This window comes from Melopsittacus undulatus, chromosome 8 (assembly GCF_012275295.1).
Source record: "Melopsittacus undulatus isolate bMelUnd1 chromosome 8, bMelUnd1.mat.Z, whole genome shotgun sequence".
NCBI lineage: Eukaryota > Metazoa > Chordata > Aves > Psittaciformes > Psittaculidae > Melopsittacus > Melopsittacus undulatus.
In genome coordinates this window covers 50,526,116-50,551,663 of record NC_047534.1, presented here as the reverse complement: position 1 = coordinate 50,551,663, position 25,548 = coordinate 50,526,116, and the positions used below count along the sequence as shown (strand labels likewise).

The 25,548-nt window shown below is 41.8% G+C and overlaps 1 protein-coding gene across 5 annotated transcripts in view; it reads right to left on the bottom strand.

Moving 5' to 3' along the window:
- The window catches only part of ZMIZ1 (zinc finger MIZ-type containing 1), a 294,102-nt gene that overhangs the window by 36,506 nt on the left and 232,048 nt on the right, over positions 1 to 25,548 (bottom strand). For all 5 annotated transcript variants that reach the window (XM_031052157.2, XM_005152699.4, XM_031052158.2 and 2 more), the window contains one exon: positions 12,976 to 13,120. In XM_031052157.2, the coding sequence (XP_030908017.1) occupies positions 12,976 to 13,120 (145 nt within the window). The remainder of the gene's footprint in view (positions 1 to 12,975; positions 13,121 to 25,548) is intronic.

Sequence of the window (25,548 nt, the reverse complement as noted above, 5' to 3'; positions counted from 1 at the left end):
CTTTAGAGTACACAGAAAAGATTTTGTATATTATTCATCCATAGTTTCCAATGGTGGAGTCAGAACATTTGTTTAGTGGAAAGCCGTACTGGGTTCTCAAAGACCACATAATCACTTCACCTCATTACAAAGAAGAGTAAATCACTCTAATTTTACTATATTATAGTTAAAACACCTCAAGAAACCACACTGTTGACATACAATGAAAGCCCCCAGCACAGGACCCAGTATAACACATGAAAGCCAGAATAAATGACCAGGTACAGACTTGCTTAAAGTAGTCATTGTTTACATTAAATCACATGACTATCACATAATCCAACACAGGACTCGGCCTTAAATCACAGACAACACTAATAGCAGAAATTATGGCAACACTGGAATAGTGATAGATGTGCCTTGCAGAATATCAACTTACACACCCTATTATACAATTACTGCACTCAACTCACTGCAAACTTCCCTTTAGTTACTTCCATGAGAAATAAACAGCATTATAGCAGTGTGCACCCCTAGCATGATACTCTGGCCCATCATCAATTACATGCACGTTTGATTATGACTTTTACCATACTGGATACAATGCCCACCCTTCCTCCACTGTCTGAAGGCTTCTTTGGTTTCAAACAGTGGGAGATGATGAAGCACATGCCACTCAGCTAAGGATCACTTGTCCCTCCACTTTGCTCTTTCAACTTGCATTGACAACCCAAAGGAATACTCCCAGCATCAAAGGAAAATCCATGTAAGTACTGTAATGAAACATGAGCAACACAATTCTCATTTGCAAGACAGCACTCACTTTCCACTGTTATTATACAGAGCTGTGAATTATCCTGAAATCCCCTTCTTTAAACTTGAAAATGGCAGCCAATAGAGAAAGAAGCTTCAGCCTCTCCAGCCACAGCAAAATGCTGCACATGACATTGTTCCTGTTGAATGGTACAAGGGTAATTAAGTTTCTGACTACACCCTGGAGGGTAGTGAGTCAGTTTGGGCTCAGCTGGACTCCACTAAAAGAGTATTGACTAAATTTATGATAGCGTTAATGAATCTATACATACTACTGGTCAGCATTATTGGTCAAGCAGCAGAGGAAGCCATAGAGCAAAGAGGGAAAGATGGAAGGAAAGATGGAAGGAAATCACTTCTCAAACTATGATGTTGTGAATCCCTAATACTAGGAAAACAGAACCAGGAACATATTCAGCCTCTCTGGAACAGTTATGGCCTTCATGTCAGACACAGACTGTAGAAGTTGCTTAATAAAAAGTGAGCTCCATATAGTAAATTAATACTAGTCAATTACTGTCATTTATACAAGATTTGTGGCATTATTTGAAAAAGATGTATTTTAAATATGTTTATATTGTCATTAAAGCAATTGTATGTGTATCTGATACTCATGTTTACATGCCTTTGTTGCTTGAGGAAGATGAGATACAGATGGTTTCGCAAAGTATGCATCCCTAGAGCACTGGTACTATTCATGCTGTGGAGGAGGGTAAAAAATGGAATTATACCTTCCCAGTGATTTTTTTCACAAGGCTTATTAAGAAAGCCAGGTGTCTAAAAGACTACCTTTATAAAGCATCTATCACTGTTTTAAGCACTGAAAATTTACCAGCTACTGCAGAAAAGCACCAGATGTTGCCTTTCTCAAAAGACCTTTTCATTCCAACACTGGTATCAAGTTTCCCATAACTGGGCTTTCAGGGGCTAGCTGGCTAGTTTCTGTAGCTTACCCTCAAGTCAGCTTTACAGTTTTGCAGGGGCCTTTAATGCTTCTGAAGCACAGTCATCCTACCTGGCTGGACACATGCCAAATCCACACAGTCCTAAGGGACTCTACTGTTTCTAAAGGAACCTACTGACTCTACCATAACGTCTTCAGCTGACACCAAGATAAGCAGGTAACTGCCAGTGCAATGCTGGCTGTCATTTCCCCTATGTCTTCTTTTGTCACCTATGGACACACAGAGAGGAAAGCATCTCATGACAAGGAGTGAGGTGACAGAGATCTAACCCAGGCCAAACACTCCTTTGCAGTTACACACAGCTAAAAATCAGACCGGTCCAAACACAGCCCAAACCCAGGGCTACTGACCTCTTCTTGCCTGCCAGCATCTCTCTGTTGTCTGCACCTTGATTTGCCTCTGCAAGTGCCTCTGGGAGTACGCGTGCTCAGGGTGCCCAGCACCCCTTGGCTGTATTCTTTGTTGGTGCCTCTAGGTGACACTACTTTAATGCAAACTAAAACAGTGATTTCCACACAAGGCTCTCTGCTTCTGCCTCATCCCTCTTTTCACCCTAAAACCTCACCTGTCTGCAGTGGAAAAATATCACAAATGCTACAAACAGATCAGGAAATAAAGCCCTGGGTAACTGTAGCACCAATAGCAGTGTTTCATGCCCATACTGTCTCACAAGTTAGGCAGCTTAGCTTTTTTCATTCAGGTTTAGATTTTGTTTTACTTGGATTTCTTGAATGAACACCACTCACGTAGCTTTAATTACTAATATGGATTCGGTTAGCAAACCTTCTTGATTAGGGCACCACCATAAACTTATTTTAAGCATATTCTTATTTAAGAAAAAGACTGTTTTGCATGGCACAGTGCAAATACTGGATTGGGACTGCCTTTTTGGTACGTTCATGTTATGGAACAGGCATGAATTTCACCACATTTTTGTAATTTTCATAATCAGTGTAAACAAACCCTAACAACTCCTTTAAAAATAAAATCTCAAGAACAGATGGAATACTATTTGGCAGCTTCCTGCAACACTAATGCTCCAGGAAGGACTTCAGCTAATTTTTCCCAATTCAATAAGCTAGGAATCCCCAACAATCTATTCATAAATAAATAACCAACCAAACTGATTATTGATTTTTAAATTTAATTTCTGGTCAAATTTCCACTTGGCCTTGACTATCAATTTGAAAAAAAAGCAACCAAAAAAACCCCAAAAACCCCAATATGCCACCTGAAAGACAAAATCTGTTCCTGTTTACTGGCAATCAAAAACATTTCACGGATGTGCTTTTGCTTTCTTTTTAAAAACCTTGGACATTTAGAAGGAAACCACTTCCCATTTTTCATTAAGGCTTTTTCCAGGGGAACAAAACCTCACCAACTGAAATACATGCACCATCTTCATACAGCTAAAGTGCTTGGCCAAAGCATTTCAACTCAAACAATTTTAAGGTTTTGATCTAGTTAACAGATATTAAAACACATTACTATTAAAAAATTTCCTAACACAAAATTTAATGAAGTTATCCCTTGGCCTTCTGTGCTGTGTTTTCCATAGATGTAGAAACCACTCTACACAATCTGTTCTCTGTTCTCATGGAGCAATATGGCAGTGCAAGGAGAGAGCTGCATAGGAAGGGCAGGAAGGCCACTTACAGTCAGCAAGGAAGTACGAAGACAAAAGAATAACTATCTCTGTACATCACACACTGACATGAAGCAAACTAAAAGCTGATGTTGTGTACAGGTATCCTAAGGTGCTTATGTTAAAGATGAGTTAAAAAAGAGAGTAGTGTAGGAAGTTTGTATATTCATACTGGCTTTGAATGGCTAGCAGTGATTTCCTTTTGACCGATGCTGCCTATGTGATGCATACCTTCCTCAAATAATACTATCATTTGATGAAGCTTAAATTGTATTGGAATAAGTTGACGCTCCATCATGTATTTCACTAAACAAACACATAAGACAGAGTCCCATCCAAATCACTGGTTGTTTTTATGTCATGCAAAAGTAAAACAAGCCAATTTGGAAGCATTCTGCGAGACTTTATTTCTTTCTGCTTCTTAATGGCGTGACTCCAAACATTCAGATCTTACAGAGAAAATATATAGTTTCAAAAATTATCATATCTTCCCCTTCCCCCCTCCAGTTTCTCAAGTTTGTTGTTTCCCTCTACTCTTTCCAACTATGTAAAGTATGTTCTCTAATTCTTTGGAAAGCTTTGATTCTCCCAACTCCAAACACCCAGAGGCTCCTTACCTAGTCCTTCCCTATCAAGAAAGAACTACATCAAGTGTTGCTTCAGTACTGGATGTTGCCTGTATCAGGCTATGAGCAATGTAGACTGAAGAGAAGACTGACAGCTGTTAGAAAATTCGTAATTCACTGTAAAAAGAAGGAAGGCTGTTTTCTGGCAAACCGTTTGAAAACACAGAAGCATTCTGAACCCGTTCTAGATGAGCAGATGCAGGTGAAGCAGTCAAAAGGTGAAAGCAGCAAGCCATTTATCAGCTCTGTGGTTTGGAAGGCACCTGCAGTAAGCAGGTGGCTATCACCCCCTGCCTCTGCTCTCTTAAATACCAACACACACTTTTACAACAACCATTCATGCAGCCACACACATACCCAGAATACATTTGCTCCCGTGGAGACTGAGACAGCAAAATCCAGCCAGCAGTTCAGCAGGTGATACAAAGTACCTCTGAAAACTGAAAGCTCTGAACTTTGTCTTCATAGTCCCGACAAGGCCTGTGAGGCCTGGATGACTTATGACTGCATGAGCTGGGGATGCTGTCTTCCATTACACACTGGGTTGCTACAGGTCAGGCTGTGGCACGCTTGCTGCTGCTTCCTGGCGCCTGCCTCACTCTACACCCAGTCTCATTAGTTAGAGAGCCATGCCTGCAAAGTACCACACTGCTCAGCTAGAGTTAGTGCATCTTAATCTAACCCCTGGAATTAGAAAAATGCATCAGGCCAAATAATTAGATCAATTCCGAAGTTTCTGAAGCTGCACACACCCACAGCCCCCTGTATACACACACCACCCTGCTATGCTACAGATTTCAGATATGTCTGTGCACACGTGTGTGCGCACGCACGCAAAGATACACGCAGTGATAACACAACTTATTTCTGTCCATGTGGAAAAAACGATCACAGCTATGCAGGTAAGCATAAGAAACAGAAACTCTACTGAGACCCGCTCCTGCCTCAGAAGCAGTAGAAGGGGTTACCATCATCTGACATTATGGGACTAGAGCATCCATCTGATCAAAGGAAAAAAGATTAAAGCATCACACCCAGTTCTATTGTCACACAAGTAGACCATGCAGTGCATTACTACAGCCAAGATTACAGTTACAAAATCCACCGGTAACAGCCCTGCTATTAACATGCCACCTGTTACCTTTTCCAAAATGCTGAAATTATCTTATGATCGTTTTCAGCTTGACAAATACAGTTTAATCTTTATTGCATCTCACATCACAGACCTGCTTCATCCATGTCTTATTTATCTCACGTGTGTCGGAATGCAATCCCAAGCCCTCAGTCCCCCCCCCTGCCACCAGGCATTCTTTCTGCTCTGCTTTATCAATATACCTGGGTTTCCATATCCGACTGCTCCTTTACAATAAAAAACACACCCACCCAGTATTCTACCATTGCCTGTTGCCTTGGTAATCCAAATGCCTGGGTACTCGCTGATTATCGGCGAATGAGACTCGCATTGTTCACACCGCAGCGCGTCTGCTATGTTAATGTGAGATAATGGCAGCCAGAAGACTCCTTTTGTTCCCAGCTTTGCTGTTTATTCATAGTGCCTGGAGGTCAGCGACTGCTACAACAACCGGGGAAGGAACCGCTGTAAGCGTGAGCAGATTCCACTTCTGCTTTTGCCTCTGAGACAGAGGGAAACACGAGCAGCCCCGCACAGCGAGAAGGGCACCGGGAGCTTTGCAGTCTGACTCACGCAAGGTGTAGCAGGCGCCTAGGAGGAAGATTTGATGGACTTGCACTTCCGAGATTTTAGATGAAGCTGATTTACGCTCCCCGACAACAGAAAAAAACCGCTTTCTTCAAGAGGCGCGGCGGAGGGCGGGAGGGGAGGGGGCATTGCACCGCCTCAGCTCACTGGAACCGTGCGGGGCTGGGGGCTCCGGGGCTGATAGGGGAGCGGGGCGAGCCCTGCCGGGCAGCAGCTGCCGCGGGGACCGGGCGACAACGGCTCCCGCAGCGCCGGAGGCTAACACGGGCGGGTCGGGTCGGGTCGGGACGGGAATGCGCTGCCGGGGGCAGCCGCCTCGCAAACCCCAGTCATGCGGCGGTGCGGGCAGGGCAGGGCAGGGGGAGCCCCGGCAAATGCGTTCACCGGCGAGGGACGGCTGCGGCCGGTGGCACGTACAGAGCAGGTCTGAGGAACGTCTGCCCGAGCCGTTCCCGACACTCTGTCTGTCAAAGTTGTTTGGAAATGCTGCTGCTGACACAGTGACACGGGCAAACAAACCATCACATCGTATCTCCCCTGACGTGGTAAGTGGGAACGGAGAGCATAAACAGACTGTGGTACCTTCCCCGCGTTCCCACCGTGGAGGAGATGAGGACATGCCGGAAGATGCCCCGGCTGGCGTGTTATTCCTCATTCCTACAACAGCCCTTTCACGTGAAGAAACCTCCGATTCCTGCTAACGGCACTGCCAGTATCTAATTAATGTCAGAGACCCATCTGCGCCGGTCGCTGATGTGCTCTGTCTACCGAGCAGGCTTTGTTGTCATCAATAGCGAAAACAACGCAGAATTTTTTAGCAAGAATTTCTAACCAATTTTGTTTTAGGGAAACCATTAGAAAAGACTGCACTAGAAATCACTGCAAATATCAATGACTATTTCATTTCCTTCCCACTGCGATACTAAAGAGACTTAAGAACGCAGGTGTATGGGAATAGCAGGGATAATAATAATAAAAAGACAAAATCGCATCAGGAATTTACTCCTTTTGTAATATATTTGCAGGGAAATCCTGTGGAGGGTCACATTTTCATCTAACTGAATGAATGACAGATGCGTGTAAAGAAAAGACGTCAAGAAAAATACAAGGTTTTAGACAAAATACACATCTGTGCTCCTGCTGGCAAATTACCATAAAGAACAGAAATCTTTAAAAAAGACAAGGCATTTGCCATCATTTATGCCAGATATTTCTTTCACTCCACTGAAGATGGAACACGTCGCCAGACTGTAAGTCCCTCCCTGGGCAGAAGCCATGTCACCTCCTGGCAGGCTGAGTGCAACCAACAGCACAGCATAGCACGGGTACCCAGCAAACAGCTACACACACTGAACCCACCCGGGCTGAACCCGGGCTACCCCAGCCCTCTGTGCCTGCAAAGCCACACTCGCAGACCTGGCCCTGCAGTGGCTGAAGGGCACTGTCTTAGTTCTGGTCTTCCCCATCCAAAAGTACTCAATCCAGTTAAAAGACTTCTGATGATTTTAATGAGTTTTGCATCAAAGAACAAGGCAAACTATAGCTTTCAGTGTCACCACACAGTTACCATGTTGACAGTCAAAATGGGTAAAAACTAGGGATGTTGCCATAGCTGACTGATTTTTGCTCCAGCACCATCAGGAATGAACTGGTATCACTGAGAACAAGTGACAGAGGGAACCTTCCTAACACACTGGAAGAGGAAAATCACCTGCACTCAACACAAATCATCTGCTTTTGAGAGCAGCCCTCATGTAAAGAGCATGATACTATTGTGGTTATTGCTAAACACTAAAGTGCAATCAATTAGACATTTTCAGGATCTGGCTGTTCCAAACATGAGAATGACAGCTGTCTTTTCAGAGGTGTCAGTTAGTGTATTTTAAAAACAAGCATAGACAGGGAAAAGCCTGTGAAGGTCAGGTTTTACCTGAGTCAGCAGACATCCCTTACATCCTATTTGCCTAGTCTTTATCAGGATTTTAAAAGATATCAGCTGGTGCTTTTTAATAATAAGAATACTAGTAAAAAAAATCACATAGCAAAACCCTAAACTGTTTTATCTAGTAAATACATCAGAGAGGAAAAATGTAGAATAACACTGACATGTACTTACCAGAAACAAACAAACAAAAATAAAGACAAAAGTATGGTGGTTGTGTTGCTACATATTTTTCTTATTGCAATAGCACTGACTCTCTAATCAATACAGAAGCCCTATTTTCGCATCTGTGCAAGGTGCTGTACACACAATGGAGGACAATCTTTGTCGTACACCTTTTACCAAGCTTGTGGAGTATATATTTGGAAAGAAGTTAAACTGCCCATTATTATTTTCAGAGATCGGGTCCCTCCTGCTCTCCTATCACAAGAATTGACCACAAACAGGTCGCCTAAAATGAAATACAGATTTTTCACATATTACAGGCTGAATTATTAACAGCTAACGATTACATATTATCAGTTTTTAATGACAGAGTACTAATAATTTGCATCTAGCTTCAATATTCTTTCAAGGTTTTCTTCCACCTCCTCCTCATAGTAAGTGCGAGCCTTAAAACTAGCCTCTGGTTTCACCTGGAGAACAACATGGACAAACAAGTCTTGGGACAGTACTTTGGAGCAATTAGCTTTGTCTTTACAATGCTTAGAGTATCAGCATACTGGTTTGGGACAAATCCTGAGGGTTTGGGGTTTTTTTTCTTTAAGAAACGGCACTTCTGCAGAAACAGTTTTTGACGCTGAACTTTTCCCTTATCTTTTCTTGATGGTGGATATTAACATTTCTTGACAGAAAGGAAGTGAGAAGAAAAAGAGAGGCTGCTCTTGCGGAATCAGGAGTAATACAGGTTGCTTTACTGGGTATATTCTCTTATATTAGGATTTGCCATCTGTTCAGTCCCTCATTATATTTATTTCACAATTTCACAAACAGAAAGATGAAAAGGCTTTGAAACAATCTTATCTTTCACCTAAAGATTTTTGAATTCTTTTGCAAAGATTATTCCTGTATGCCTCAGCTCCATGCAGTAATGAAGTGATCCCTGACTTCAAACTGATGTATAAAATACACACAATGTGGGGTTTTTTCCAAAGACGTGGTATATGCTGCACCTGACCTTTCACTTAAACCATTTCTCTCATCCAGACTTTTGTAAATTGACTATCACTGTTGGTCAAAACTGCCTATGATGGCAAAATTGAAAAGGCAGCAACCTTTTCCGAGACTCACTGTTTCTGCTGGTGTGTTATAGCCAGATCACTTCTGATCCTTAACAAACAATGTACGAAGCAATCCTATCCACCCATAAATTCAGACAGAGAAATGCCATTCTTTCCAAGAGATCCTACCAATGTTGAAAGTTCAGCTCTTAGTAAAGTTTAAATAGAAACAAAAAAAGCACAAAACCAAACACTAAAAATACACAGCTTTGTAACACAAGTCTAATGAATAAAAGGTATTTATGGCAATTGCCTAACATAAAACAATAATGATAATACATGAAGCACCTTCCATAATACTGAATTAGTACTTAATTTGATCTACTGTTTAATTTTCTCAAAACCTCCGGCACTCAGTAACTTTGTGATAAAATAATTTTATCTTCGTATTTTTCATCAATCTTGACTGCCCTATACATACATTGGTACCCTTTGGTCACTAGCTGCAAGACAGCTGGCCAATAATACAGAAGACCAAAATCTGGAGCTAGAGAGAAGACAGTAACAACCTGATGAATGTTCATGACACTATACCAAACTGCAACTAACAGCTGCCTATTTTCAGGTGGTTTTGCTGACAAAATAAGCTACAAGTTATGCAAGAAACTGTAAGCCTCCTAGGCTTGCCTAAACTGAACTAGGGTGCAATTCCCACTGGGACTGATGGAAACTGTACCCATTTCAATCAAGATTCAGTTTGATCCACATGTAAAGGTTCACCACTTAATGCAACAAAGTGTTAAGCAGGAACTCAATCCAAGCAAAGGAAGGTGTATAATGATAATAATGATGTACTTATGTAACAGCATTTGCCGAAGACCTTACATTCATTTAAAAGTAAAAAAACACCAACCACCTTGAGTAGTATCTGATATTACAGACATGTCAGTTTGGAAAACTGCAACAAAAGGAAGTTATGTTACTCCCTGGAAAGCATGAAATTTCACTCCTACGCAGAAGGGCCAGCCCAAAGACTACTGGCTTTCCTTAAGTCCCCCATAAATCCTTTAAGTAGGAGTTCAATTAGAAGTTATACAGAATTAGGGAGATGGATAGGGCTCACACTGGACCTTGAGTACACGAGTGAAAATTACCCACATGAATCAATAAAAAAGTCTAAAAATAAAATAAATCAATGAAGCTCCCATTCAAGTGTGAGCTATTATTATACTTAAAAAAGGAAGGAAAGATAAGATTGAGAGATTTTTGAGAATCCAGTGCTCATGCTGTTCATAAAGCACAAGAGTTTGCAGTCCAACCAACCACCCTACATGAGGTAATAGTTATTTAGCTGAAATTTTGTTCTATATGCAACATTTGATCATTATGTTAATGAAAAACTAAATTTAGAAAGAAATTAGCACGATACAGCCCCTACTCTGTTGCATGCATGCACATCCCTGTATGGCATATATTCTGCTCTCTGGAAGTGCATTTGACCAAAAGTATCATTCTCAAAGCCCTCCTTGATCTATCTTCGTCAGTTTTCTACCACAAGGTTGTCCTTAAAAATAGGCCAGGCTTGAATTCCCTCCAGTGTATGTGCCCATGGTTTCTTAAATATGAATCCTCAGATTCAGATTCTTGTCATACATTATTGAGTCAGAATTTATTTTAAATAGGCGAGCCCTGTTTCAACTTTGAGACTAAGCAGCTGTGATTCTATAACACCAGGTACATTGTCATTCTAGTCCTTGACTAGAGTTCTGGGTAATTCTGTTGCTAGTAAGAGCAACAGCAGAAAAAGCTCTGTCTGAAGGTACTCAAAATAGTCCTATGACAGGAGAAGTTTTTGGGGTTTTTTTTGTCTAGTGATATTCAGCAACTGACGTATATCCTATATTCCCTGTGTTATGCTACATAAGGCTCTTGAATATGCTCTTGGTAGTTTTAATTTAGTATCTAATTCTTCCACAAAACTTGACGTATCTGGTTACATTAATTCCTTGTTTGTTTGAATTCATACAAAACCCTTGTGGATTAGAGATTAGATACTGTGAACTTTAATACTAAGCTTTTGACCCAAATGTAATTTAATGCAAATATAAATCTTGCTTCATCAACAGCTTTATCACTGGGATTGTACTCAATGGCATTCCATTTTTATTTTTTTTTAATTCAAACAATCAGAAATCTCTATTCTTCACCCTATACTTCACTATTGCCTTACAGACTGATTATAAAGCATCCATGAAAATAAACAGTTCCAGCTGGAAAAAGAAGTTTGAGAGTCACGAGGTCTCTCATTCTAATGTACCACTCCAGAGATTTTGAGTAGTCATAGTTATGGCTAAATTACAGACAAGACAACAACATACACTGAAGTAGTGATGCAGGTATTTCAAATCCCTGAGAGGCTGCTGCAGATATTATAGGTATGAAATTATGCCACAGGAATTATGTTTCTAAAGGGGCATCTCACAGGTAAACAGCAGTAATTTAGAATTGACTCTCAGCATCTTCCTCAGTAAAGGATTTCATGGGCAATACTCAAGAGAAACTTACAGGGACTGTTTGATACTGCACAGGATATTCTACTATTATGTAGAATACAGTGTAAGCCAGTATTGCGAGAAATGCTGGTGTTTATTCTGAGCAGAAGAAAGTGTTTATTTTTTGAGGTGTAACAGAGTTCCAGTGAAAAACTGCCATGAAAGAAGAGTTGTGCCTATCTTATCTAAGTAATGTAGCACACAGCCCCTGTGAGACGTAACAGTGCCTTCATCCTTACTTTATAGACTCCAGCGGAACAGAGGCTAAAAGGTCAGATGAGAATCAGGTATCTAAAAACTCCAAAACTACACCTACGAGAATGTATACTCTGCACCACACTTTCTCTGCAGACTGGCCACCCAGGTGTAAAACCAAGTTATTTTAGAACAGAAGGTGGTTGGGTTTTGTGTTTGTTCCTTTGTTTGTTTGGGGTTTTGTGTGTGTGTTTACCATCGACCAACTGAAAAATGTGGCAATCCAGGTACTTTGAAAAGCCACTGATACTGTATTATGCTACAAAAAAGGACTTCATTCTCAAGGGCTATAATAAAAGGCATAGCGTTTGCATGATTCTCCCATGAATACAATAAAAATAAGGAGAAAAATAACCAACCCAAAACCAGAAGTGGTTTCCAGACATGCATGTTTGTATAGTGGACTTCATGTAAATGGACAGGTATAAGGACGTCCCCCAGCTTCATTCTAACACAAAAGTTCATTACTTATGCTACCATGGAAGCTACATATAAGGATTTCAACCTTATCCATGCTCTTACAGTCCTTCACTAACAAAAGTGCCCTACACTAAAAACAATTTATACTATTTGTGATTTCTTTAATGTAATGCTAAGTGAAAGAAAGCTTTGAGAAAAACTCTCCCAGAAACATAGAGCATGAAATGAATGTTTATTCCTGCCTACACTTACTTTTCAGTTTTTGCCCTCAGCTAGGCTCTGCAGACAAGAAATACAAATACTGCTCCTCCATATAATCTGGTAAGTGCTTCACATCTTCAGCTTCTTCTAGTGTCCTTTAATGCTCACATTTTCTCTAAATGAACAGAAGTACTTTGTGATCCTCACCTGATAAAAGGTGGCATAGGACATTCTCCCATGTACGGCTATGCCCACTATACAACTGGTTTGCATACATTTCCAATGGTGCTTGGAAAATAGAACATCAGTAAAACATTTTCAACCTCAAGAAAAGGCAGTGGTATCTAAGTAAACAGCAGGAAAATGGCTTGGGAGAGACATGTTGTAGAATTTTATCTCTAGGGCACAACATGAAGTTTGAAAGCAAGCCCACTTGATCTGAGCAGAGATTTGAAGACAGAATCATCAGGCAATAGCAAAGTCAAAACCCGAGTTTATTTTGTACTTGCTCTAATTACAGATCCCCTGTTGTCTGTAGTGCTGTTCAGTGCACAAAGCATCAATGGTAATAAGCATTTCACATCTGTCATGCGGTACATCTGCACACACTGCCACTCCTACAGACTGGGCGACTCACCTATGAGAGAGGGTGGGTTTCATGGAGCTCATAGAGTTCATGGGGGGTTGCATGGGTAGCTTCCCTGGAGGATCGTTCTGCCGGCTTTTCTGGTGGCGAAGCAGCAAGAGCCGTCCCAGCTCCTCACACCACGATGAGAGCAGTGCTGTGCAAACAGAACAAAATAACAGTAAGCACACAACCCAAGAACCAGCACAGCCAAGTGCGGATGTATGCTACTGTAACAGGAGTCTCAATCCCAACAGACAAACCCCAGGAGTGAAGAGCTTGTCCACGATTGACCACTCATATTATTATCCTATCAAATTGAGTCTGTAATTGCCCTACACTATCATTATGATGTTTTTACACAAGTTGCAAACATTCTGCACAGCCCAGGAGGGAGAACTTGTCTGAGTGGAGCAGCGCAGAGATGAAGAATGGATGAGGCACAAAGACACAGGATAGCTGTTGTGAGTATAAACAGACATGGAAGAATTTGTTTCATGCTAATAGAAATGTAGCAAAAATATACAGAAGACATCATTCACAGAGGGGAGCAAAAAACAACAACATCTCTTTTCTGTTCAGCTATTTTTGTGCAGATGATTAACTGGAGAGACATGAAGAGAAACCCATGTGCAAGAATCCATTTCCAAACCTGGTATCAGCCACCAGTCTTGAACACATAAACAGGAGAATACATCCACGCTGATGTATGGTTACAAAGTTAGCACTCAAATCTATATTTGACCCAGCACAACCCCTAAATGTGTATTTCCATTATGTGCCTAATCTTCTAGTCAATGAGGGCAATTCTGTGCTTACAGGAAAATCATGCTTATGAACTATGAAGATGCAGAGATTTCCTACAGGGACAAAAAGCTTCCAGCTCCAGCTGAAGGGATGAAAGGGGTCATTATCTCTGAAAACGTGGCCTCTCCTTTATGCAACCACACTCAGAAAAGACCAGCCCCTGTTACAGAAATCACCTACTTTTCAGTAAGCACAGCCCCAGAAAGTGACTGCAGGTGGAATCTGGCTCCCATAAGCATGTCCAGCCAAGACACCCCACTGGAGCCTCCAGTAACACCCAACTGAGCCTCAAAGCTGCATGTTTAATTCCACTATCAGCAGTGGCTCTGGCAAAAAAACACCAATGTACAATGCAGTGAACAGTTTCAACAGAACAAAGTGCAGACTAATTGCAGAATTCTGCAGTTGAAGAAACATTCTCAAGTGGCAGCGCTTGGGGTTTTTCCTTCTTTAAAGTATGCTTTACAAAGCCCTCACAACAATAAAATACTTCATATCTAATTGTTAACTATGTGCTTTCCTGAGGTGTTACAAACTGAACACAAATCAACAGATTGCACAAGCAGGTGAGAACCAGAACACTACTCAAAACCAAAGCTGCCACAGCGGTTCAGAGTAGGAGAGCTACACATGTCATTTGAAGCTTCCTGGTTTAAAAGAGACAAATGCAGAATTCACTAAAATTGTGGCTTTTGTTTTCATTTCTTATTTTGCTAGTGGTTGCTTTTTTTTTTACCAAATAACAGAATCATAAGCAGTAGCAAACTACCATTTCAGGGTACACCACCTTCTTTTTTCAGTAGCTATTGCCCAGTACCATTAACAAACTGGAACAAATTCAAAGAGACTAACTGTAAAATCGTATGGGGAGTGAGGGGGGAGACGAAGACCGGTTTTGCCAAGAGCACCCACAAATAGGATGTTTCAGTACCAGAAACAATTGGAATTACTCAAGTTTAATGGCCACATAGGAAAAGTACTTAAAGCCCGAGCCATTCCTGTGAATAAATCGCACATTTGGACAAAAGAGAGGTAGTAATTTAATTGCATTTATCAAGCAGAAGGTCAAGAGCGGTGTTTAGGGAGGCATTTTAGAGCTCTGCTGTGACAAAAAGGGGACACTGCTTCTTTATGTAACTAAATATGGTCACTCGGAAATTGTCAGCCTCACATGTAGCTACAGAGAGCATTCCCCCGAGCAATGTGAAATGTTCCAGCAACGAGTGTCAGTCTAGGCTGCTTCTCTATTAGCCAAGGAATCTGTCAACAAGCATTTGATCAAATTATACTCACCTTTTATCCCTGGCATATCACCACTAATGTGCCAGTGACAAAGGAGCCCTCCCCCTTTCCAGCCACCTGGAGACACAAATCCCTGCCTTGCAGGGCTTCTTCCTGCACACCACTTGAGCTCTGAGAAACAGGAACAAAGTGTTCTGCTGAACACTAAATGCAGCCCTTGCAGAGTAATAGTGGATGCTGAGCACTTCCACAGCAGAGTGTAATTACTACAGCATCAAATGGAAATCGTCCATCTTAAATGAGGCTTTGATGGGAGGAGGGAGGTGCTCCTTCTGCACACCTATATGCACTTGACAAACAAGATAAAAAGCAAAAACCCAATGGATCTGAGGGCAAGAACCAGCAAACAAAAGACAAACCTGCTTGGAAATAAGTGGAGTAACACCTGGAAAAGGAGTAAGCAATGAGATAGTGCTGCTTTGGTGAGGTGAAGATAAGGAAAGATCTTAATGAGTTGTTATTATTACCAATATCCAATGCACACATTTATAAAGGTGAAATGTAAACCATTAAAGAACAAAGAGGTCCTCAAGATAAGCTGGACAGTTTCATTCTCCAATTTATCTAGAGAGGAGTCATGTTTTTAGAAACTAAGAGACTGCAGGTATTAAACGTAGCAAATTTACTCATCCCTATCACAGCACTCATTACGGAAAGGTTTAACCTTTCCTCCCTCGGGACATTTCAACTCATACACCATGTATAATAATTGCTCTCTTTTCTGCATCAGTGTTTGTGCATGGAATGAAAACAAGAGTTGTTTGTAAGCCACCTTAGGAGTAACCAGTCACACTCTATCCTGTTCAGTAGGAGCAAGAACTGTCTAAAGGAGTCTGCTCTGCTCTGCTAGAAAGGCAGGGGCAGCCTCCATTCCCCCCTGCCCCAGCTACCTTCACTGCTCTGCTCTCCCCTTGGTAAGATGAGTATATACCCCACACACATCTGGTACAGCTGGCTTCTGGAGAACATCACTTCCTGGGCTATTCAAGCACGATGAAACAAACTCAAAATGAATTTACAGATTACACTATTCATCTTTAGTGTACTTAGTTACTGCTTTTTATGCTGACAGTATTAGGCGTATCTCAACTCATTTACACTCAAAGCACGAGAATTTCAGTATCATATTATAATGAACAGATAAAGCAGCAAGCACAAAGGACAGCTACAGATGGTGCCAACAGTCAGTCTCTCCCTCTCATAGCACAGCCAAGCAGCTGCTTTTTCTTCCCCCTCCGCCCCTCCTCCTTGTACAACAGGAGCACAGATTTTGCAGATGGACCATCCACACCGTCTCTCACAGCCTCTTGCTGCGGCAGTTTAATGATCAGATTTAAATCGTATTCCTGTGCTGCACTGCTACAATGTCCCTTGCATGTAATGATGTGGCTTTCCTGCTGAAGTTGAAGTTAACTGTTGCAATGGGGCGGGAAAGGCAAAATCCCTAAACGTGCACCCCCGCATGCACCTCCATAGGCAGCCCAGGTGTAAAATAGAACCTGGTTAATAAACCAGAATTGACATTTTCAACCCTTGTTCAGTCACGGAGGGCTCTACCAGCTCATGCCAAAAGATGCATAATAATGGCAATCAAATGACGTGCTGACAGTTTAAGTGTATTCATACATTTATTTGGCTTAAAGGGACACACTCTGGGATGATTGGTGCAATATTTGACCTACTTTTCTCCATTTGCAAAACCTGTATCATTCTTAATGGGACTGCATTTCACTTTGAGCACCGATGTATTTTCATAGAAATAAATCAATACTGATTTGCTAATAATGACTGCGTTAAGAAACCAACGCAGAAATGAGCAGCCTCGGCTTTCACATTTGTGAAACAGAGAAAACCAGAAAGATTTAAAAATAAGAGAAATTTAAATTACGAGTCGCCCAAGGGGTTTGCCTAAGGAAATGACAGAAAAAACACATTCAGAGATACTCAGCTTGCTGCTATCCAGTCCCATTTTGTTTCTCCTTTCCCTGAAGAGGAGCAGACGTTGCAGGAGTGTGTCTCAGCACAGAATGTGACCGACCTCTCCTGAAAACACTCATAAATACTCCCACACACCCGGAGTTGGCCACACTTTATGTCCTTCTGAATGCCTCCTGTAGTTTTAAACACTTCCATTGAAAAAAATCATGAGACATCGCAATGTATCCTACACTGGGATGCTGAGGACAAGGAGAGGCAAGAAGGCTGTAAGGCAAAGATTTCTTTTTTCTCCCCTCAGCCTGAGTCACATTTCAAGCATTTTTTTGCAACCGCAGAGCTAAGCCTTGCTTGAAAGAGAAAGGAAGCAATTGTTATTTAATCCCCTGCCTCTAGGAGCCAGGTCTTTAAGAACATGCCAAATATCACAAGATTTGCGACACAATTACTAGGACTGGCCACATCCCCCGGTACTGTTCTTTCCATGTGAGGGCCCTTCTGTGCTGAAAACCTGCCAGGCAGTATGGAAACAAAGGCTTCTGCTGCCCGCTCCGTGGCACCTTCCCATCCCTCAGAGCCATGTGTGCCTATCACTCACCAGTAGCACCAGGCACTTCCGTGAGGAAAACCAAGGAGCTCGAGCTGGGGAAGCCATGGATCACATCCAGGCTGCCCACGCCACTTCTTACTTATTCTGGGTGACAAATGATGCTGGTGTACTTGCAACAATTACATGCTGGGTGCTGATGACGCAGCTCAAAGGGTAGTTTATAGCCATGGCATTGAATATTGGTACAGCCCGTTACAATCCCTTTTGGGTCAGGGAACAGAAAGGGGGAGGAAAACAGGCTAAACAATCAATGCTACCCCATAGATTCATTAATGCATTTCATTAGCTGCATCCACACCAGCTCAGATAGCCGCAATCCTGTAACTGACTGATTTAACTCAGTGCTGTGCAAAGTGCCGTAGTAAGCATCTCTGAGTGAATGAGCTAGTCGGCTCCCTAGAAAGCAAAATACAGAGAAGCACAGTGCTAATCTATTTACCTATTATGATACCCTAGTATTAGTTACAGCTTATCACCTCAGTAAATCGCTGCCTCTTGTTAGGGAACATGCTTAAAGGTGCAGCAAACTGTTATTTACAGGCAGACACTATATTTACAGCCACAAAGACAGGTGAGGAGGGGATAGGACAACAACTCAGTAATTTCAATGCCTTCTGCTTCCCGGGAGACTGCTGGAGGAGCACAATAGGATTACCGCTTCCTTGCTGCAGTTAAGCTGCAGTAGATAGTTCAATAGGCAGACTGGCAGACCCGTATTTCTCACTCACTGCAATGAAAATATTAGGGAAAAAGGAGGAGTTTGATTTGGAAAGCTATCTGTTTAGCACCGTCTCGCTACTTTGGTTTTCTGTCTCGAAAGGAAACGCATTTGGCTGAAAAGATATTTACAGCATAAGAAAAGAAAATACAACATTTTTTTGCAGGTCATAACCATTAATTTTATGTTGCTCTTAGAAATAGATTCGTATTTTTTACATGCAGAATTACAGTTAAGTGGAATATAGAACTACCAAGGGCTTTGTATCCTCTTCAGTACAGACTGCAATCTAAATTCAGGTTTTATAAATTATCCAGTGAAATAATTTGGTGGAGTAAGAAGGGAAGCAGCAGAGGAGGGGAGTGGAAATTACTATTGTCTTGATTATTTAAGAATGATAGTCTTTTTACGCAGGAAAATGAAGACTAGATAATGTTTGGAAAAATATATAAAAAATGTTAACTACCTGATGATCAGTGTGCTGTAGTGTGAGAAAAGTCATTTCAATTGCATTAAAAGGATGGAATCTTTGTCCACAATTTGGAAAGCAGTAAATCAGATCTTTTCCTCATGTTTTAAAAGCTATTTTGCTTTTAAGGAGCTGGGGAATGGAGAGAGAGGAGAAATTGTTCATCCCAAACTATTTCAAGGATTGATTTTCCTGCAGTTTTACTTCTCACACACTCCAGGAGAGCCTGGCAATGGCTAGCTAACCTGTCGGACAGTCAGGGTGGGAAAGCAAGGCCACAATGGAAATAGGATGTACCTATCCATTAGGGGAAATTCAGAATATGCATGTTTGCTCCTCCTCTTCAGTTCTTTCAATGTACCGCTATGTGTCCTAACCCTGCGTCAGACAAGCCCTACCCCTGTCATTACACAAGCTTCTGCTGTGTATCTGCCTCAATGCGGAAAGCACAAAAGGAGTGTATATAATGCCAATTACAAAGCAGAAGTAGTCATTTCTCAGCAGTCTGGCTGTTTGACACAGACTCACAGCAGTTCCCAAGGAGCCCAACCCTCCGTTCAGGTCTATCTCTCTGGCTGCCAGCGGATGCCCACTGCACATGCAGGGGCCCATGGCACAGAGCCTGTGCTTGCTCCCAGGTGTTTGTTCCCAACTCACACCAGGAGGCTTACACCCCAGCTGGCTGCTTTTTTGGAGCAGCTGAGGATTGTGCTTGCTGTTCTCCATAATGCAAAATCAGTGATACGAGCTAAAAGAGCCTAAGGAAGTTGGATTAAACAAACTGGTTTCATCTGGAATTAGAAGTACCAACACAAGTGAGGAGTACCACTGCCAAATACACACACGTTTAGAAGGTGCTAGTCCCAGTGACTGCACAGCAAACTGCACGGAACTGAATTCCCCATCAGAGCAAAGGCAGCAGATAGCTCAACCCCTGCTTTGGGAGGTATGAACTTCCCACTAATTGCAGAAGGAACACAAAGCCAACAGCCACAGTTCAACATTGTGAAACAGTATGGTACATGTTTCTACCGCTAATATCCAAATAAAGCCCTTTATTACCATTGCCTCCTTCATTACTATAGCTAGAGCTGTGTCCTGCAGAAATAGCCAGCTTTGCTCTGGTAGGATCTATCATGCAGTTTTATATTATCATTAAAAAATCAAACACTACATAAGTTTGTAGCAAAATAGATAACATGAGGAATGTCTAATTAAATTAAATGTAATATAAAATTACTTAACAGAGGTTTTATTCAATAAAAACCTTACTGCAAACCTGAAAGTTATCTAGCATGTGCTTTCAAGGGTGCTGCGTAAGAGTGACACCAAGTAGAAGTCTGGTCTTGAACATGGGTCCAGCTTGTCTTGGCATATCTTCAGCTTTTCACAAATACCTCTCAAAACAGATATATATTGGCTTCCAATTAGAATATTACATGCTGGAGACACATATTTGAATACTGCTGTCCTTATCCCATGACATCAGTGGAACCAGGATTCTCCACTTTCCTTCTACACTTGCCAAAACTTGGCAGAGCATCTTACCAGATTCACTACATTAACACTGAAGTAATACATTACAAAACATAGCAACAATGGCTCAATTTGGCAAGCACAAAACACTCTGCATGGATCCAGATAAAATACGTAAGCACCTCATTTAGGCTTAGTTGTAAGCACGTTGCTACATCTGAAAACATGCCCCATTATAAAGAAAAGACAAAGCTGGTTAAAGGCCACCAGCAAGGCAATCTTGGATGCAGCTTTCCAAAGGAAATGCAGTCCAATAGCATTAGATTGCTTGCTTTCTTACTCATCCAATTGTCGGTTTCACTGCTTAGAATTCAGACAACAGCGTCTTTCATTACTGTTGTACGCGTCTAGTTCGTAATGCCAGTTCCAGTCATCAACAGACTTCACACATAATGCAGGCATCTGAAAACTGGAAGCGACTCACTTTAACCCGTCTTTAGCTAGATTCAAAGTGGTGACCTCTAGGTGAGAGGATCAGTTTCACTTAATCCATCCTGAGCCCTCCAATTACTACTGTAAACAACTCCTGAGCTAATGCTACCACTAACACCCGAAAGAGCTAGGAAAAAATACTAGAGGTGTGTAACCAGAGACTGAATACAGGGAATTCATGCACAATCAGTACGATGACAGAAGTCTGGAAAAGGGAAAACCTAGAGGCTATTTCCCAAAGGACTAAAGGAATAACTTCACAATTGAAGGCCCAGTTTCCTGCTGGTGAAAAGTAACCCAAAGTATTCAAAAGGACCAAAAGGAAAGTAAAAAACAACAAAACCAACCAAACAGACAAAAAAAAACAACCAAAATGGATTTGTCAAGAACAAATCATGCCATTACTTCTGTACTTTCTGTACACTTACAGACAAGAGACTTTGAGCATAGATTTGTTTGATTTTAGTGAGGCTTCAGTGATGCTTTACGTGACCTTCTTACAAAGGGAAGTAAAGTCTAGCTGAATGCAACACAAAATGGCTGGAAACTTAAGCTTACTGAACTATTAAACCAAGGGTCAGTAATAGAAACAAGCATTATTGACTGGGTTTTTGCAGGAGTTTGTTCTGGGTCTGAACCTACTGCATGCTTCATTTATGGACATCCATGACACAGATGGATAAAATGCTAGAACATGTTCTGGGTCAATTTACAGATAGCACAAGCTGAAACAAGCATCGGTTCACCGCAGAATTGGTGTTGAAATCATCTTGAAAAGCTGGAGAAGTGGTCCAAAACTACATCCAAGAGGGACAAGTATGAAGTACAATACAATGCAGCTTCCCAACAACAGGGTGAGAATCACCTTCAAAGGCAAGAATACTCAGAAGCAGAGCTGAGGGCAGTAGCTGTGCAGAGGCTGAGCTGTGCCACACTGCTGCACAAACTCAACTGTCCTCCTCGGGTACAAGTCTGAAAGATACACAGTTCTCCTTTCTCTCTACCCCACCACAACGTACAGTCAGAGAAGGGGAAGAAAAGTTATCAAAATTATTATGAGAAACCTCATCAATATAATCTGCACTAAAAGACTGCATGGAGTGGTGGAATGGTTTGGTGGTGTTTGGTTTCTTTTAGAAGAGCAAAGATTGACAGCAATATTTACCGAGTAACAAAGCATCACCCATATCCTCAGCAGAAATGCCAAAATATAATGTACCAAGAGGCAGAAAAGACACAGGTTAGGTATCAGAAGCATCCTAATGCAACTAAATGGCCTAAGGGGCAAGTTGATGAATTTTCCATGAATGGAGATGCTTAGGCACAGTCAGATAAACGGCCAGAGAGAACAGTACTAGGCATTCTTCAGGCAAGGGGTATGGCATAGATACCACTGAAGTCTTTCACAATTAAACGACTCTATGATTCTGAACACAGGCATTTCAATCAATCAGCTTGCACTAGAAAAACATTTAAATCTCGCTTGTCTTTATAATTATTCTAAATAGAAACAAAAAACACTGACATCTCAGTTACAGAGTGGGGAGCTCCTGCAGAGACTACTGAAGTGGCCATCCAGCTGCACGGCTTGCTGGCTGCATTTTACAGATGAAAGAAATTGAGAGCAGGTGATGTGCTGAAGGTCACACCATTGGTGACAGAACGAGTCCCAGAACAGAGAGGATCATACACCTTACTCTCTTTGCAAGGAAAAACCACAACCACCACATCAAGGGCTTACTGCTCTGTGCCCACAGTCTCTGTGCCCGCCATGGAACATTTTCAGACAACTGTAAAACATCTGGAGAGGCTTTCAAGGAGAGGGAAAAAAAATTACACAAACCACACAACCAAAATTTATAGCAGAAACGTGTTTCCAAAGTTAACAGTGCACAGCCAGAACTTCTGAGAAGGACCAAAAGCTATTTTAGGAGCTTTTGGTTCTGCAGTTTTGCTCTTTGCTTTAATTTCACATTATTTTACTTTTTTTTTATGGGAAAAGAATGTTTTACCAGGTGTCCTCAGGAATTCTAATTTTTGTACAATTAGTGTAATAGAGGCATTGCCAACTTCTCCTGAAATGCTGAAGGAAAAAATTGTTCACTTTCTTGGGGGTTGCAGGACAATTTTTCATGCTACAAAAACTTTGTACTCGAACAGGACCAAGCTGAAGGCACTGTGACCCCTACCTCTGCATCGTTTTTCATTCTGAAAGAACAATTACAGCTACATATAAAATAACCTCTATGTGCTGAACATGAGACAATTAAGGACATCAGCAAAGAGAAACTCAGCCTGCAGGAGTGTTTAACTTATTTCTGTTCCAACAATACTGAGCAGACAGATGTGTGCATGGCACTGCACTTTCAAGGCAGTGATGTTTGCCATCTCAGTGCCCAGTTGATGTGTCAGTTTTCTAACAAAGTCACTACTTCTCTTTTCCCTGCTCTTCCCCCCAACCCCACAAACCCTTGTCATCTTCTTCCTGTTACTAGCAACCTGCTCTGCTCCTCTGGTACCAATCACCTTTTCTTGAGAACTGCCTAATAAATTAACATTCAACTAACAGACCGAAGTTAAATGCCAAATAATTGTTCCCAAGCTGCACCCAGAAACTTGGCAACTAAGTGAACAAATGAAAGAATTTAGTACCCTGAAAGTTGTTTTCTTCTAGCTCTGTGTTTAATAAACCAGTTATATTAAAGAGGCATTCTGTGAGCCATGGATACTCTTGCTAAAGCATTCTGCTACCTTTAAGATACAAAGTGAACTGTGTTTATTTTATTGTCAATAAAGCAAAACTAGCAAATCATCTATGCTCTGTTACAGTAATGCCACATGGAAACCTCAAATTGGTGTAAAATAAGACATCTAAATAACCATACCCTGATCTTCAGATTTTTTTGACTGTGTTTTCATGATACAAGTGTTCAGCAGCAATATTGGTGTCTGTGCCCATGCCCTGCTGTGGCTTGTAAGCGCTCCCGGCTGTGCTGAAGCATCTCTTTGCATGACCATACTGTGAACCTGACCATGGATCTGACCTGACTGTGGTTGTTTTTTCTTCTTCCTCCTCCAACATTTATTTGGTTTGGTTTTGTGTTTTTCCCCCAGCTAGATGAATTCGTTGCTGCAGCTCTGAGTCTGGCCCCAGCACCAAGACAACAGCACTGCAGAGGCAGAAATCAAGCAGCTGTTTCTTTGTACAGGCAGTACCCAAATACATGGCTCCAGTGCACACATATATGCCTCAGTTCAATTAGCTGAGCTAAAAGCACACAGAGGTTCTGAACAAGAGACTGCTTTATTTAAAAACCCAAGTACGAACATTAGCTTCAGACAGATTAGAAATTGCTGTTTCCTTGTCTTCAGGGAAATGTTTATGGTTTTACATAGGTAGAAATAGGTTATCTATGGAATAGGGGAGAAGTAAAAAAAAAATGAACATGGCTAATTGCTTTTTACATGCATCTAGGGAAGAAGCCAGTAGAAATCACAGCCTGCACTGATTTCTCAATACCTTTCTTTTTTCTGGCTGAAAATGAAAAAGAAATTTGGAAGAGGGAAAGGTTTATTTGTGACTTATCCTATGGACATTTACAGAAGAGCAGCCTGCCTAAATTCTCACAGAGGGCATCTACCCCCCCGACCCCCGCGCACAAGTGCTATCATTTCAGGCCTGGGGAGCTATAAGATAATGCCATCACTGCTTTTGCCATCTATAAATAACAACCGCATTCGGATCCAGCTGAGTCACGTGGAAAAGCTGGCCAGCGCTATATACATGTGTGTGAGCATGCATTTGGGAACCCAAATAATTCTAATAATCTTGCATGAAATAAGCTTTAGGTTTCCAAATTTAGCTCTGCTCCATGCACTCTCTGTGGCTCGCAGAGGACTGCCATCATTTCCTTCCAACACTATTCTTCCCTTGGAAGCTGCTGACTAGGGCATTAGCAGGGCATTGTGCAAAACTGTATCATGTGCTACTGCGCAGCCAGGCTGCTCCGAGAGGCAGACAAGAATCAATTGCTCCAGCAGCTCTGCTAACCCTCCCTCCCCTCTCGTTGACATCTTATCTCAGCCACTGAAAAGGCGCATGGGCCCGAGCAAGGCAGCCGTGGGGAGCAGTGGGCGGGTGAGAAAGCGAGACAGACAGCACAGCATGGATGCCACACGCTGGAGCAGTTTCCTGATCCTGCGCTGAACTGCAGCATGAGCCTTCCCAGCCTCCTGCGAATGTCTCAGGCGGAGCACTGGGATGGCAGAGAAAATAATACACTCCTAATGACACATGAAAGCAGGCTTTAGCACTAGCTCTCTACCGCAGATCTGTTGGAGCAGTGCAAAAGGATGATTAAAAAGAAGTAAAACCTATAATTTGGACGCTTAAACGATCTCACAGCATTAGTAACAAACACGAACAGGAAACCATTTCAGATGAGTTGTATGCGACTCCTAAGGGCATTTTCTGGGAAAATGACTAGAACACAACCTGACATGACCAATAAAGCTTACCAAAAATGTTGTTTATCTGAGACTATAATGCCCACAACACATCATCAGGAGTAAGATTTTCATCTTTTGAAGCTAAAACTGAAGAGAGCATATACTGAGGAGAGAAGAAAGGAGGAGGGAGGGCAGTGAGGAACTCAAAGGATTTCCCAAGACTTCAAACCCTGTTATTTCTGCAGAGCTTTTCACAGGGACAGTGTTTCCATTTCACAGCCTGTAGAAAAGCAGCAGTTTATACCAGCACTGAGCAAACATCCTGTT